Genomic DNA, 13,423 nt, shown 5'->3' with positions numbered 1-13,423 from the left:
TAATAAGGGATGTGTCAGATAACAGTAGAAATGAAGGTGAAAGGATTAGGGTCCATGAAGCAGTAGGCTTTTTTCATTGCTGTTATTTTTTCTTTTTTTTAATTGTTGTTATAAAGGTGATTATAGAAGGGCTGTTTTATAAGTCTGGTAATGAGTACATCACCCCTTCCTTCACTCTCTCCCACTTCGGCAAGCTTTTTAGCCGTAGCTTGAATTGAATTGCTGCTTCTCCTGTGATGCCACCAAAGGACTATGTGACATGGAAGCATAAACTCATAGTGCTAGGCTTGGGCAATATACTAACTTCTGACTTTTATCTGTAATTCTGACTTCCGTTAGCATGGGGAGGGGAGGAGAATTTATTGGTTCACATAATTGGGAAGTCTGTGGGGACATCAAGCTGTAGACTCAGCTGTAATTAGAACAGGCTCTCCTACCCACTTCCCAGGACAGACAGGTTCCTAGTGCAGTCCACAGCCCTAATCTTTGACCTCTCAGTTCAGCAACTCCAGCAGAAAGGCAAACAGGTCATGGAAGTTTGGAAATAACCAACTTGGGAACTAATCACAGTGCATCACAGGAACTGGGGAGATGGACTACCCTGGCTGGTCTTACTCTTGTGAGTTGGAAATCCTGCATGTTAACTCTACTCAAACTGCATGAGATGTATCCCAAAAGAATGAGGGTCTCCCCTTTTTTTTCCCATCACTACTGGGCTTGAACTTGGGGCTTGGCCACTGTCCTGTGGCTTTTTCCATTCAAGGTTAGCACTCTACCACATGCCTCCACTTCTGGCTTCTTGGTGGTTCATTGGAGATAAAGAGTCTCTTGGACTTTTCTGTCTGGGCTAGCTTTGAACTGAGATCTTCAGATCTCAGCTTCCTGAGTAGCGAGGATTACAGGTGTGAGCCACCAGCACCTGTTTTGAACAATCTGTATCAAAGGGAGGAGAAGGGAGGATTTTCACACTGACCCTGTGAGGGATATGTAGTCCAGTGTAAATCAAGATGCCTTGGAATTTGTGACTTTTACCTCTTAAAAGTCACGTTGATTTTTTACTAACATACCTCTATATTTCTGTTTTTTAAAATGGATGTTTTTAAAAAAACTTTTTTAACTTAAAAAACAAAACAAAAAATGATGTTTTTTAAAATTCCTCATGGTAGCCGGGCGCTGGTGGCTCACGCCTGTAATCCTAGCTACTCAGGAGGCTGAGATCTGAGGATCGCGGTTCAAAGCCAGCCCGGGCAGGAGAGACCGTGAGACTCCTATCTCCAATAAACCACCAGAAAACCGGAAGTGGCGCTGTTGCTCAAATGGTAGAGCGCTCGCCTTGAGCTGAAGAGCTGAGGGACAGCGCCCAGCCCCAGAGTTCAAGCCCCACGACCGACAAAAATAAATAAATAAATAAAATAAAATAAAATTCCTCATGGTGTGAATTGAGTTACCCCAGGAAGTAGAAAAAAACTTAGGAGTATGGAAGAATGCTATCAGTAGCACCATGGGGCCCAGGAAGCAGGATTGAGGAGAAGCGGAGGACCAGAGAAATCCTAAAATGAAGCAAGGGGCTCTGACTTGAAGTGACTGAGGCTTGTAGGAGGGCTACAACCCTGGCTTACAGCTCTTTGCTGAGGGAGCTAAAAGATCAAGCAGTGACCATTTGGCAGACCTCTCTGGCAACTAGTGCAGGCCACTAAGGCTTCTGTTGTTGGTGTGTGTGTGTGTGTGTGTGTGTGCGTGTGCGCATTGGTGTGTGTGTGTGCATTGGTTGTGTGTGTATGTGTGTGTGTGTGTGTGCGCTCCAGTACTGAGGCGGCTTGAACTCAGCACCTAGATGCTGTCCCTAGGCATCAAGACTGCCACTCTACCAGTTAAGCTACAGCTCCACTTCCAGCTTTTGAGTAGTTAATTGGAAATAAGAGTTACAGATACTTTTCCTGACCAGGCTGGTTTTGACCCATGATCCTCAGATCCCAGCCATTTGAACAGTGAGGATTATAGCTGTGAGCCATAGGTACTCAGCTCCACTGCTTTGTCTTTAAACTGACTCTAAGAAACATGCAATGTGTACCTATTGTTTAAATGCTCCTTGACATATCTTTGCACTGGTTGGCCATGGCTCTCAGTTTGAGAGCCATAAGGAAGAAGAGTGAGAAATGGACCAAATGGGGAAGAAACTGGAGAGGCATGTTATAATCTTCTTTCTGGCCAGATTTCTCCCATTATCTGCTGTATCTGTTTCCTTTGTTTTTCCTTCTCTTCTCATCCTAAAACTTGGTCCCATTCTGAAGACCATTAGAGGTTTTTTTCTTCTTCTTCTTCTTTTAGTATATTACAACATAGGCTTACAGAGATTAAGGTTGCTTTCAGATTGTTTTTCAGGTTGTTTTCAGTTTATTTTGAGACAGGATCTTACTGTGTAGCCCAGCCTGGCCTCAACTTTGACATCCTCCTGTCCCTGCCTCCTAAGTTGCATTATCTTTTGGTTTATGAGTTATTAAGTGCTTACCATGGGATCAGTCTTCATATGACAGAGAGGAGGGCAAATATCTTACCACATCATCTCACAGAGAAACTTTTTTTTTTTAATGTTTTAACTGTTATTCTTAAAGTTATACACAGAGATATTACAGCAATGTGGTGTAATGAGTCCCATTTCTTTTTGGACAGCATCACCCCTTCCCTTGCTCTCTCCTGGTTTTTCCTCAGGTCCCTACCCACAAGTCGTATAGTTCATTTTCAACATAGTGTCTACTGCTGCATTTGTTCACCTTTGTCCCTCCATTTCTATGCCTCCCTTATCCTCCCAAAGACAGATACACAAAGGATCAGAATAGCTCAATAGCTATGTACATATGATCATATACAATGATGCTAATTGAAATGAACTCCAAGATTTGGAAAGAAGAGTGTTTTTTTGTTTCTTTGTTTTTGTTTTTTAAGGTACTGTGTGAAGTAATTTCTTTTTTCTTTCATTTTTTCCCTTTGGTTTATCCCCTGTTGTCACTGTTTTTTATTTTTGTACCCTATGTCTTATATATATGTTTATCTGATTTGGGGAAGAGAAAAGGAATAACAAAATGGTGAGACGGGGTGGGAAAGTGGCTTAATGGTAAAGTGCTTGCCTTGTATGCATGAAGCCTTGGGTTTGATTCCTTAGTACCACATAAACAGAAAAAGCCAGAAGTAGCGCTGTGACTTAAGTGGCAGAGCACTAGCCTTCAGCACAGAGAGGCTCAGGGACAGTGCCCAGGCCCTGTCATTCTCTCTTTTCTTTCTCTTTCTTTCTCTAGTGCATATTAAGTCCACTAAGGGATTTCACTATGGTAATTTAGATGTGCATATATTATATTTTGCCCAGAATATCTCACACACACACACACAACATGCACGCACACGCACGCACGCACATGCACGCACACGCTCACACAAAACAAAATGATGAGACAGAGGACAAAGGGTGAACCAATGCAACAGCAATACTTACAAGACATTATGTTGGAAATGAACTTTATAACTTGGGGGAAAGGGAGTAAGAGGAGAGGGAAAGTGGGAAAAAACAAGGGAGGAGGTAACAAGGTTTGACAAGAAATGTACTCCTTACCTTAGTTACATAACTGTGATCCCTCTGACATTACCCTTACAATAAAATAAAACATTTTTTTAAAAAGAAAAAAAAAGCAACAAAGGAAAAACCTCTTGTTTCCATTTCCTGGAGTTCATTTTGATGAATATTATTTTATATGATCAGATGTATCTAGGCATTGTACCTTTGTGTTCCTCTCCTGAGAATTTCCTTCTTTGGTTTCACTATGTGTGAATGTCTAAAATCCTGTATAATTTACCATGTTTCAGTAGTGTTGACTTCTCCTTTCAAAATAATTATGAAAGTACATCCTGAAATAACCAGAAACCTTTTCCTTGTTTTTTTCCCTATGGATAGAAGAAATGCTGCATTATTTACACAGCATGTTCTTTAAATTGTCAGAATAATGTCATTTTATTTTTTATAGAAACACTATATGATTGCATAGAAAAAAGTAGGTGGTGTTGTACTCATTTTTGCAGATGGCTGATAACATTTGGAAGCTAAAAATAAATGGTTTAGAAATGTTTCATTTATATTCTCATAAGAAGTTAGGTTTCATATAGTACATTTAAACTAAAGGCAAGCAGGCTGGAAACAGCTCAGCAAAAAGTAAAATATATTGGGGTTGAATTTATATTAGCAGGAATGATGTACAATAAAATATATTTAATATGTGAATACATGCTTTATCCATCAAGATTTTGCTAAAGTTGCAGTTGTTGGGTTGATGCAATTTAAAATGTATTAATCCATTGAAAATTTTAAATATGCATATAAATATATATACATATATATGCATACATATATGCATATATATGTATATATCAAGGGCCAGAACTTGCCAAAGCTTGCACTAGCTTCAGAAGATGGAATTTGGCCTCATGAAGCCTTGAGGGAGGCCCCAAGTCAGTGTGCAGTTCCCATGTTAGTGGCTGTGGGGAGGTGAGGAAATTTTGTAATAGAAGGTTATAAAGGGAGGGTTCTTTGAGGAACTGGATAGTTCTCTGGTCCTGATATCTGCAGGAAGGGAAGTAGAGAGTAGAGAGTGACTATGGGATGAGGAGAGAGTCCAGGACAAATGTGGTTGATGTAAGGGAGATAAAGACACCTTAAGTTTAAAAAAGGTGCAACAAAAATATCCATAACAGTATCAGATTGAGTGTGTTTCAAGTTGAGGGAGAAGAAACAATCTTCAGCTCCTGTAGCATTAGAAGCTGAGTTAATGCTGTGATTAGATGCTTCACAAGAAGACAGTGGACCATCTCCCCATCACCCGCACGCAACAAAATGAAACATTTTAATGGATTTTAGACTTGGAGGAAGAATGCATTCTGTATTATCTTTTCATTGATGCTACTTCTATGTGTATTTTATCTGAGCCTGTCTTTGAGGCGTTTTAATTTGGATATAACTTAATGGAATTTTCATGGCTATTTTCTTTCTGTTTTAACTGGCAGAATCTTAAAAAGATTCAAGAAATGGAGAAGAGTGATGAATGTGGCACAGACTTGGAGGAACTACAGCATGCCGATTGGGTAAGGGTTGTATACTTCTTCACCTGCTTCATGTCAGGGTACCGTAATGCTCTTACAAACCAGTTGTCAGGGCTAGACAATGTGGTTCAATGGTAGAACACTTGCCCAGCAAAACCAAAGTTCTGAGTTCAAACCTCAGTACTGACGATAGATAGATAGATAGATTTATATGTATACATATAAAGGTGGCTCACACCTGTAATCCTAACTACTCAGGAGGCTGAGATCTGAGGATCATGGGTTGAAGCTAACTTGGGTAGGAAACTCCATTAAACTCTTATCTCCCATTAACCAACAGAAAGCCAGAGGCGGAGCTATGGTTCAAGTGACAAGAGTGCTAGCTTTGAGCAATAAAACTAAAGAATAGCACCCAGGCCCTGAGTTCAAGCTTTAGTACTAGCATACAAATATATATTGATATTTCTTGTTTTGTTTTGTTTTTTTCAGTCATGTGGCTTGAACTCTGGGCCTGGGCACTGTCCCTCAGCTCTTCAGTTCAAGGCTAGCACTCTACCACTTTGAGCCACAGAGCCACATCTGGTTTTCTGAGTGGTTTATTTTATGAGTCTTAAGGATTTTCCCGCCCAGGCTGGCTTTGAACCGTGATCCTCAGATGTCAGCCTCCTGAGTAGCTAGGATTATAGGCATGAGCCACCAGCACCTGGCATGATATTTTTAATTAACCTATTAATATCTTAGGCTGGGGACAGTGGCTCACACTTGTCATACCAGCTACTCAGGAGGTGAGGATTAGGAAGGTTGTGGTTCAAAGCGAACCTGGTTAGAAAAAGTTAGATCCTACCTCACCAAATAAGATGGGCATAGTGGTGGATGCCTATAAGCCCAGTTACATGGGAGGCATAGGTAGGAGAATCAGGGTTCAAGGCCTGGTAAAACATAGGCCCCTATCTGAAAAAAAAAATAACTAAAGGCAAAGGTCTTGCAGTATGAGTCAGATGGTAGAACACTCACTATAATAGGCCTTGAGTTCAACCATAGTACACACTTACGTTGCTCTACCACTGAGCTATGCCTCTACCTCATTCAATGTAGACAATTCTTAAGAAATTGATTTTATAAGACTACATTTAGGTAGGTATTGAGATCATTAATTTGGATGAGCTACAGCATTTTAATCAAATATTGTATCGACTGACTTCTCACAGACAGAAAGAATGATGAACTAATGTTACTAGTCAGGAGAACAAAAGGGATAAAACAAGAGTATACATACTTGTCATATGTTATATCAAGCACTTTTTTTCTCTAGATTAACATACTGTACTTACATTAAGACATTAAGAATGATCATTTTTTCTGGTGAAGAAGTAGTAATAGGCTATAATATTTTATTCAGAAAATTCCACTCACTTTTCAAAGCTATTTTCTTTTTTATTCTCTATCAATCAAACAAAAACATTGTTATATCAAGCACTTTCATGTAAGTCTCATTTTATTCTTAGGATTCTCGAAGGTTAATTAGGCAACTTGTTATTTATAAATAAAAAACTGTGATTAAATGATATATATATAAAGATAACGAGAATTGTCATTTGAGCCTTATGTATTGATCCAACTATGACCTTCCTGATTAGTTATGAAGTACCATTTTCCTTTATTGATGAGGAAACTAGGGCTAGTCAAAAAGCAAGTAGGTAATTATATCAGGCAGCTGTGGTCACAGTGATGCTGTGAAACTAACCACTAGGCAGTCACAGAGACAGCGCTAGGTAAACCTACATCACAGGTCTGCGAGCAGTTGGAGTCGTTTAACTCCACAGGTATGGCAGTCTTGCCCTGGAAGCAAGGCCAATCCAAGCTTGATGTTCTCTCAGCAGAAAGAAACATGACAGACAAGCCTGGCATCCATGTCCTTTTAAAATCTTTGATCTCATCATGCCCACTCCTGATCCAGTGTCCAAGCAAATTATATAGCCAAACCCAAAGTCAGGCTGTGAGAAATAGACCCTGTTGCAAGTCCAGTCACAAAGCAAGGCAGAAGCATAGGGAGATGTGTCTTAATGCAACCAGACACAGTGTTGGAGATGGGCTTTAAACCCAGACCCTTCAGCTTTTAGAGCCCATGGATTCTTGACTTTCTACCTAGCTTTTCCCATCCTAATGTAATTTTTAAAGAAGGTTTTGTTTGGCTTACACATTCATGCTCTTTATTTTGATGACTATAGCTGTTCAGAAGAAATGAATGAATTTACTTACTGCTATCTCTTCACCCTTGGTCTTTTTAGGCCCGATTCTGGGTGCAGGTGATGAGAGATTTGCGAAATGGAGTAAAGCTGAAGAAGGTCCAACAGCGGCAGTACAACCCACTGCCCATTGAATACCAGCTCACACCCTATGAAATGCTAATGGATGACATTCGGTGCAAAAGATACACCTTGCGGAAAGTGATGGTAAGAAACAAAGAAAATTAATATGCTCATGGTCCTTCTGTAATATTACTTGCAGAAAATGGTCTTCCCGGTGATTTTTTCCTATGAAAATAATAATCATTGTAGAAAATTTGAAAAATACAAAACTCAAAGAAAAAAGTTTCAAATATGTAATCTCACCAACATGTTGGTTTATAATCCTGTTTTTTGCTTTGTGCATTGGGTTGAAACAAAATGGGCTAGCTTTGTATCCAGTTGTTTTTGTTTAACATATTGTCAATATTTTTCCCACATCATTATATGCAGCATTATCATTGCTTGGCATCATTTTCTCCACAAACATTTACAAAGTAATGAGTTTCATCATGTCATTTTCATATATAATCTACTTTGACCATGTTCACCTGTCCTGTTAATCCTCTCTGTCCTTCACCACCAGTCCCTTTCCTCTTCCCACATCGTCCCCTTCTACTTTTTACGATTTTTAAACATGCACTATTAGTGTTTTCTTTCTTTTTTTGCACTGTAAGTTTGACTTATTTTGCTTATTGACATGATGATCACGAATTCCACCCATTTTCCTGAAAATGACATAATTTTATTCTTCAGAGTTAAGTAAAACTCCATTATGTAAATATACCACATTGTTGTTGGACACCGTAGACTGGTTCCATAATTTAGCTGTTGTGAACATGCTTCAATAAACATGGGTGTGAGGTGCCTCTATTGTATGTTGATTCAGATTTGAGTCTGTATATTCCCAGGAGTGGTAGAGCAGGATCATATGGTAGTTCTATTTTTATTTTTTTGAGGAACCACCATACTGATTTTCATAGTGACTATGCTGACATATATTCCTATCCACATTGTATGAAGATTTCTTTCCCCACCCACCCCCTACCTACCCTCCCCAGCATTTGTTGTTTATTTTCTTGATGATAGCCATTCCATTCTGGGATGAGATGGAATCTCAATGTGGGGATTTTTCCCCTAATGACTAAGAACAATATCATTTCTAAGTAACCACCTTTTCTAACTATGACTATCATACCAGAGTCTATTTAAGCAACCTATTTTCTGTTTCCTAGCACATAAAATTTTGTGGATAGCCACAATGAAGTCCTTAGTAAGTTCTGGAAAGTGGAACATCCACCTCATCAGTGAATCCTGAAATTCTGTCATTAAAATGTATGCTGAATCTAGCTGGGTGCTGGTGGCTCACACCTATGATCCTAGCTACTCAGGAGGCTGAGATCTGAGGATTCACACAAATTTGAGAGATTCTTATCTCTAAATTTACCACCAAAAAGTAAGAAGTGGACATGTGGCTGTAGAGTGCCAGCCTTGAGAAAAGAAAAAAAAAAGCGAGAGCAAAGTCTCTGAGTTCGAGACAAAATACTAGAACAACAACCAAAACATGTATCCTGAATCTGACTGCTTCTCTGCACTGATACCTCACATACTGCCTGACCTAGCCACCTCCACCATCTCCAGGTAGACTGTTTCCGTAAGAAATGAGGGAGGTGCTGCCCCATGTCTGGCAGAGCCCTGCACCTTCTCCTGGAGTATGGCTGATGTGAGCTTCTGGCTCTGTCCTTGTCACAGCCATCTGTGCTCTGGACAGAGGAGGGAGGGCCCCATTTGTCTCTGCCAAGCACTTCTAATGCTGTATTTAAGTGAGGAACTTGTGTCTCAGAAGACAAGTGCCCTGAAAACACATGAAGTACAGCCCAAGGATCACCTTAGAAAGGTTAATCTTCAATCTATGTGCAGTAACAAGAAAGAAAACGGCTGGATCAGGCTTCAGCATGAGTATGTCATTGAAGTCCACATGTTCTACAAGTCTGCAGTGATTGGTGAACTATAGAGTTAGCATCTGTGAATAAGCATACATCTTACATTTGATTTCTAATGCTTTTAAAAAAAATCCCATTTGGGATACACTGCAGCCCTGAGGTAAGTGCTGTCACTCTCATTTGAAAGGAAAGAAACCTAAGGCACACAGAAGTGGTCAGAATTGTACATCTTCACCAACCAGGTGGAAATGTGTCCTTGTTTTTTTTTGTTTTTGTTTTTTGTCGGTGGTGGGGCTTGAACTCTGGGCCTGGGTGCTGTCCCTCAGCTCTTCAGCTCAAGGCCGGTGTTCTACCACTTGAGCCACAGAGCCATTTCCGGTTTTCTGAGTGGTTTATTAAGATAAGAGTCTCATGGACTTAACTACCCAGGCTGGCTTTGAACTATGATCCTCAGATCTCAGCCTCTTGAGTAGCTAGGATTACAGGCATGAGCCACGGGTTCCTGGTGCCAATGTCCTTCTTAAACCAGGCACCCAGAAGCCTGTGCATGGCTTGGCTCAAGCAGCAATCACTCTTGACAGAGGTCACTCTACCTCATTCAGGCTTAGAGGTGGGTACAGGGAGGAGGAGCCTAGTGGTTGTTGGATAGACTCCTCAAGGCTTATACAAGGAACAGGGGTTGTGGGGAGACTAAGACTAGGGATATCAATTCAGTCTCTGCTTTGGTCAAACAAGACTGGAAAACAAATAGAACGAAATGATCTCAACTGGCCTTATGAAGACTCAGAATGTATGTTTCAACTGTTATCTTTCTGAGGATTTCTTATATTTCTCAAAATAGTTAACATACTACTTTAGGAAGAAGACATTAGAGTAGAGGTCACAGGGAAGTTGGGATTATATATCTTTCATTTGGCAGTTCTGTGTATATAAGCAAATCTTGTTTCTGTACTTGAATTTACTTAACAGAATGTAAGTTGTGTTACCAGGCCTTCCTGGCCTGTTTGATATAAGGCTTTTCCTCAATGATGCAAATAAGAGGTGAAAGGGTTTTTAAATTATAAAATTCTCAGTAAACCACAGTGTTATTTATTCTGTTCACATTCTGATTTCAGAAACTTTTTGTTAATCTTCATGTATCTCAAACGTAATTTTCTAACATGATAGAATTAGTATGACTTGGGTTTTTCTTTAATTTCATAGTTACTTTGCTCTAATTCACACAATCATTTATTTTCTACTCTGTCGACTTGAAATGTGTCCTTGGTAGGCTGCATCATACTTCACTGACTTTGTGATCTATTTAAGATAACAACGGTACTAGAAAGCCTAAAATGATAGATCTGTAGTCACATGGTTTTCTACTTTTTGTCTCCTTTTAGGTGAATGGTGACATTCCCCCTCGGTTAAAAAAGAGTGCTCATGAAATCATCCTTGACTTTATCAGATCAAGACCTCCTTTAAATCCAGTATGTAGTCTGACCCTCTGACAGCCCTTCTTTGGTGAAAGCTTAATGAATTCTTCTCCTCTAGGGACTGTTTCAAAACTTGGCTTTTTAAATGGTTACTTTTTCCACCGATTTTTTTTTCTGAGAATGATATGATGAAATGCAACTACAAGTTACAGTGCATTCTTTTTTTTTTTGGAAAGCAGAGGTTGGTCTGGAACTCACTATGTATCCCATGTGGCCTTGACCTCACCATCCTGCTTCTTTAGCCTCTCAAGATCTGGGATTACAGGCATATACCACCATGCTCTACTGAAAATTACATCACACACACAAAAACTTTCTTTCAGTTGTTCGATACATAGCTATGTCCCAGAATGTTTTTACTCTATAAACAATCTGAGTCATGGTGCAGAATCTTGCTGAATAGCAACTAACTAAATACTTGATAGTTTCAGGTATGAGTTGCCCTTCCAATACTTTATAGTGCTACTCTCCCTCCTTGGTAGTGTCACATTGACATTATTTTTAGTGTCAACCTCTGCTGAAACTATATCTTCCATTCCTAGCAAGTTTCTTCCTAGAGATTAAAGTCAGAATACACTAATGTGGTTGGAATGTTGGTTTATGTTCCTTTTATTTTCTTTCTTTTCCCCCTGGCTCAACTTCTAAGCTTGTGACATAAAATAAGAGGAAATGGTGTCTCCCAGTTTGCATACATCTCCAGCATAATGAATGATCCCTTGTAGAAATCTTTGTGGAAGGACAAGAAGCCGCAGAGCGGAGAACAGGGTCAAGTGGACCTGGTATGCACACCAGTGCCACAGTCTAGCAGCCACACCTCTGAGCCAGCTGGCTTCCCCCAGCCTTTCTGTCCCCAACCATAGAATGGAGAAAATTGTAGTTATTAGAAGGCTGGGAAAGTTACTCAAAAATGTGATTATAACTTTAGCAGAACTTCAATTATTGAATATACATATGACTAAATAAATCACATGAAACCCCAAAATATCCTTAATGCTGTAGAAATCTTGATGCTTAATGACTTGAACATAGTCTTCTATAGGCGGTTTTACAGTCAATGAGATATAATTCATAATATTATACTGTGTGATAAATTTCCTTAAAATTTATTTAGAAACAAATACTCAAGTCTCTCACCATTATGCTCTTTTTTTTCCCAAGGCCTCAGCCAGAAAACTGAAGCCAACCCCACCACGGCCACGAAGCCTCCATGAAAGAATATTAGAAGAAATTAAAGCAGAAAGAAAGTTGCGGCCTGTCTCACCAGAGGAAATTAGACGGAGTAGATTAGGTGAGTCCTCTGCTTCTTACACTTGAGCTGCCATTGGGAAAGGTGGTTTTTTTTTAAATAAGTTTTTTATTGTGAAACTACTGTACATGAGCAAGGTAATGAATACATTTCTTATCAAGCATTGTTGCCTCCTCCTTTGTTTTTCCCCTACCATCCCTTCCCTCAGGTACCTCCACAACTATACACACACACCCAACGCCCCCCCCCCCCCCCCGCCTAAATTATATGGTTTTTTAACATAGTGTGAAAGGTGGTTTTATATAACCAGCACATGAAAGTAACAAGGTAGGTTAAGGTGTGTAGGCTCTTGGTTTGATTCCCCACCTCCCTCTCTCCCCCTCTCTCTCTCTTCTCTTTCTCTCTCTGTCTGTCTCTGTCTGTCTCTGACTCTTTCACACACACACACTTCCTGTTTATGTTCAAAATTAGAGGACAGCAAATTCCTTACCTGATGTTAAACTGCAGGAGAGCATTGTGTGCAATGGAAAGAACTCTGTCAATATCTTGACTGAGATATTAGGAAACTACCTCTCTGAACATGAACAATCCTCTTACCTATATTATGGTTCTTCTATAAGAATTCAGTAACATAGTGTCAAAGCACTTCATAAGCTTTGACATGTGAGCAAATTTGGTAATAGATGTGTAGTTTTATTCATATCTCTGTTATCCTAATTATGGGGTTGGATGATAAGGATACCCCTTATTATCTGATAATACTTAACTTACTCCCTTATTATTTTAATGTATACTCTAAGCATCCATTGATTTTGATTTAGGGCAAGACTATATTATAAGATGTTTGTAAATGTTTTTGTTTCTATAGCTTTCCTACAGTTTGTAAGATTAAGGATACCTAAGAGATTCAGAGTGGCACCTGAACAGTTAGGAAGCTCTTTTGGTTTTCTCCCTGTTTTCTTCCTCTTTCAGAGTCTCCTTGGTTCTTCAGGTTCTGTCTTGGGCTCTCTGCTCTCAGAACAACTATATATCTTCTCCTATGGTTTTTGTTTCTGGTTGCTTTCCAGCTCCCAATTTATAGCTCAGCCATCTCTGAACTCTCAGAGCATGCATCTGTATATCTAACTCTGTTCTAGAGAGCCTTCTCCAAGCATGACTAGCTACATGCATGCAGTCAAGTCATCCACCCTCCTCCAAATCATCCCATTCTGTTTCCAGATCATCTTTTGCTCTTGCCTCATGGCATAGTCCTGTTGATTTTACTTTTTCTGCATTTTTCTAGTCTTCCTCTCTTCCAGTACAGCACTCGCTGTCCTAACGCAGGCTGTGTTTATCACATCAGCCTCTGATTGCTCCCTGCGTCTAGCCTGAGACTGTTTAGCCATTCTACAC

The 13,423-nt window shown here is 39.7% G+C and overlaps 1 protein-coding gene across 2 annotated transcripts in view; it reads left to right on the top strand.

Annotated features, from left to right (window-relative positions):
- The window catches only part of Spire1 (spire type actin nucleation factor 1), a 158,448-nt gene that overhangs the window by 105,189 nt on the left and 39,836 nt on the right, over nucleotides 1-13,423 (top strand). For both annotated transcript variants that reach the window (XM_042683667.1, XM_042683666.1), the window contains exons 5-8: nucleotides 5,047-5,124; nucleotides 7,371-7,535; nucleotides 10,693-10,779; nucleotides 11,944-12,073. In XM_042683667.1, coding sequence (XP_042539601.1) covers nucleotides 5,047-5,124; nucleotides 7,371-7,535; nucleotides 10,693-10,779; nucleotides 11,944-12,073 — 460 coding nt within the window. The remainder of the gene's footprint in view (nucleotides 1-5,046; nucleotides 5,125-7,370; nucleotides 7,536-10,692; nucleotides 10,780-11,943; nucleotides 12,074-13,423) is intronic.

This window comes from Dipodomys spectabilis, unplaced genomic scaffold (genome assembly GCF_019054845.1).
Source record: "Dipodomys spectabilis isolate Male_0828 unplaced genomic scaffold, ASM1905484v1 ptg000083l, whole genome shotgun sequence".
NCBI classification, from domain to species: Eukaryota; Metazoa; Chordata; class Mammalia; order Rodentia; family Heteromyidae; genus Dipodomys; species Dipodomys spectabilis.
The sequence above is the reverse complement of the archived record's forward strand: the minus strand, read 5'-3'. Positions and strand labels throughout refer to the sequence as shown.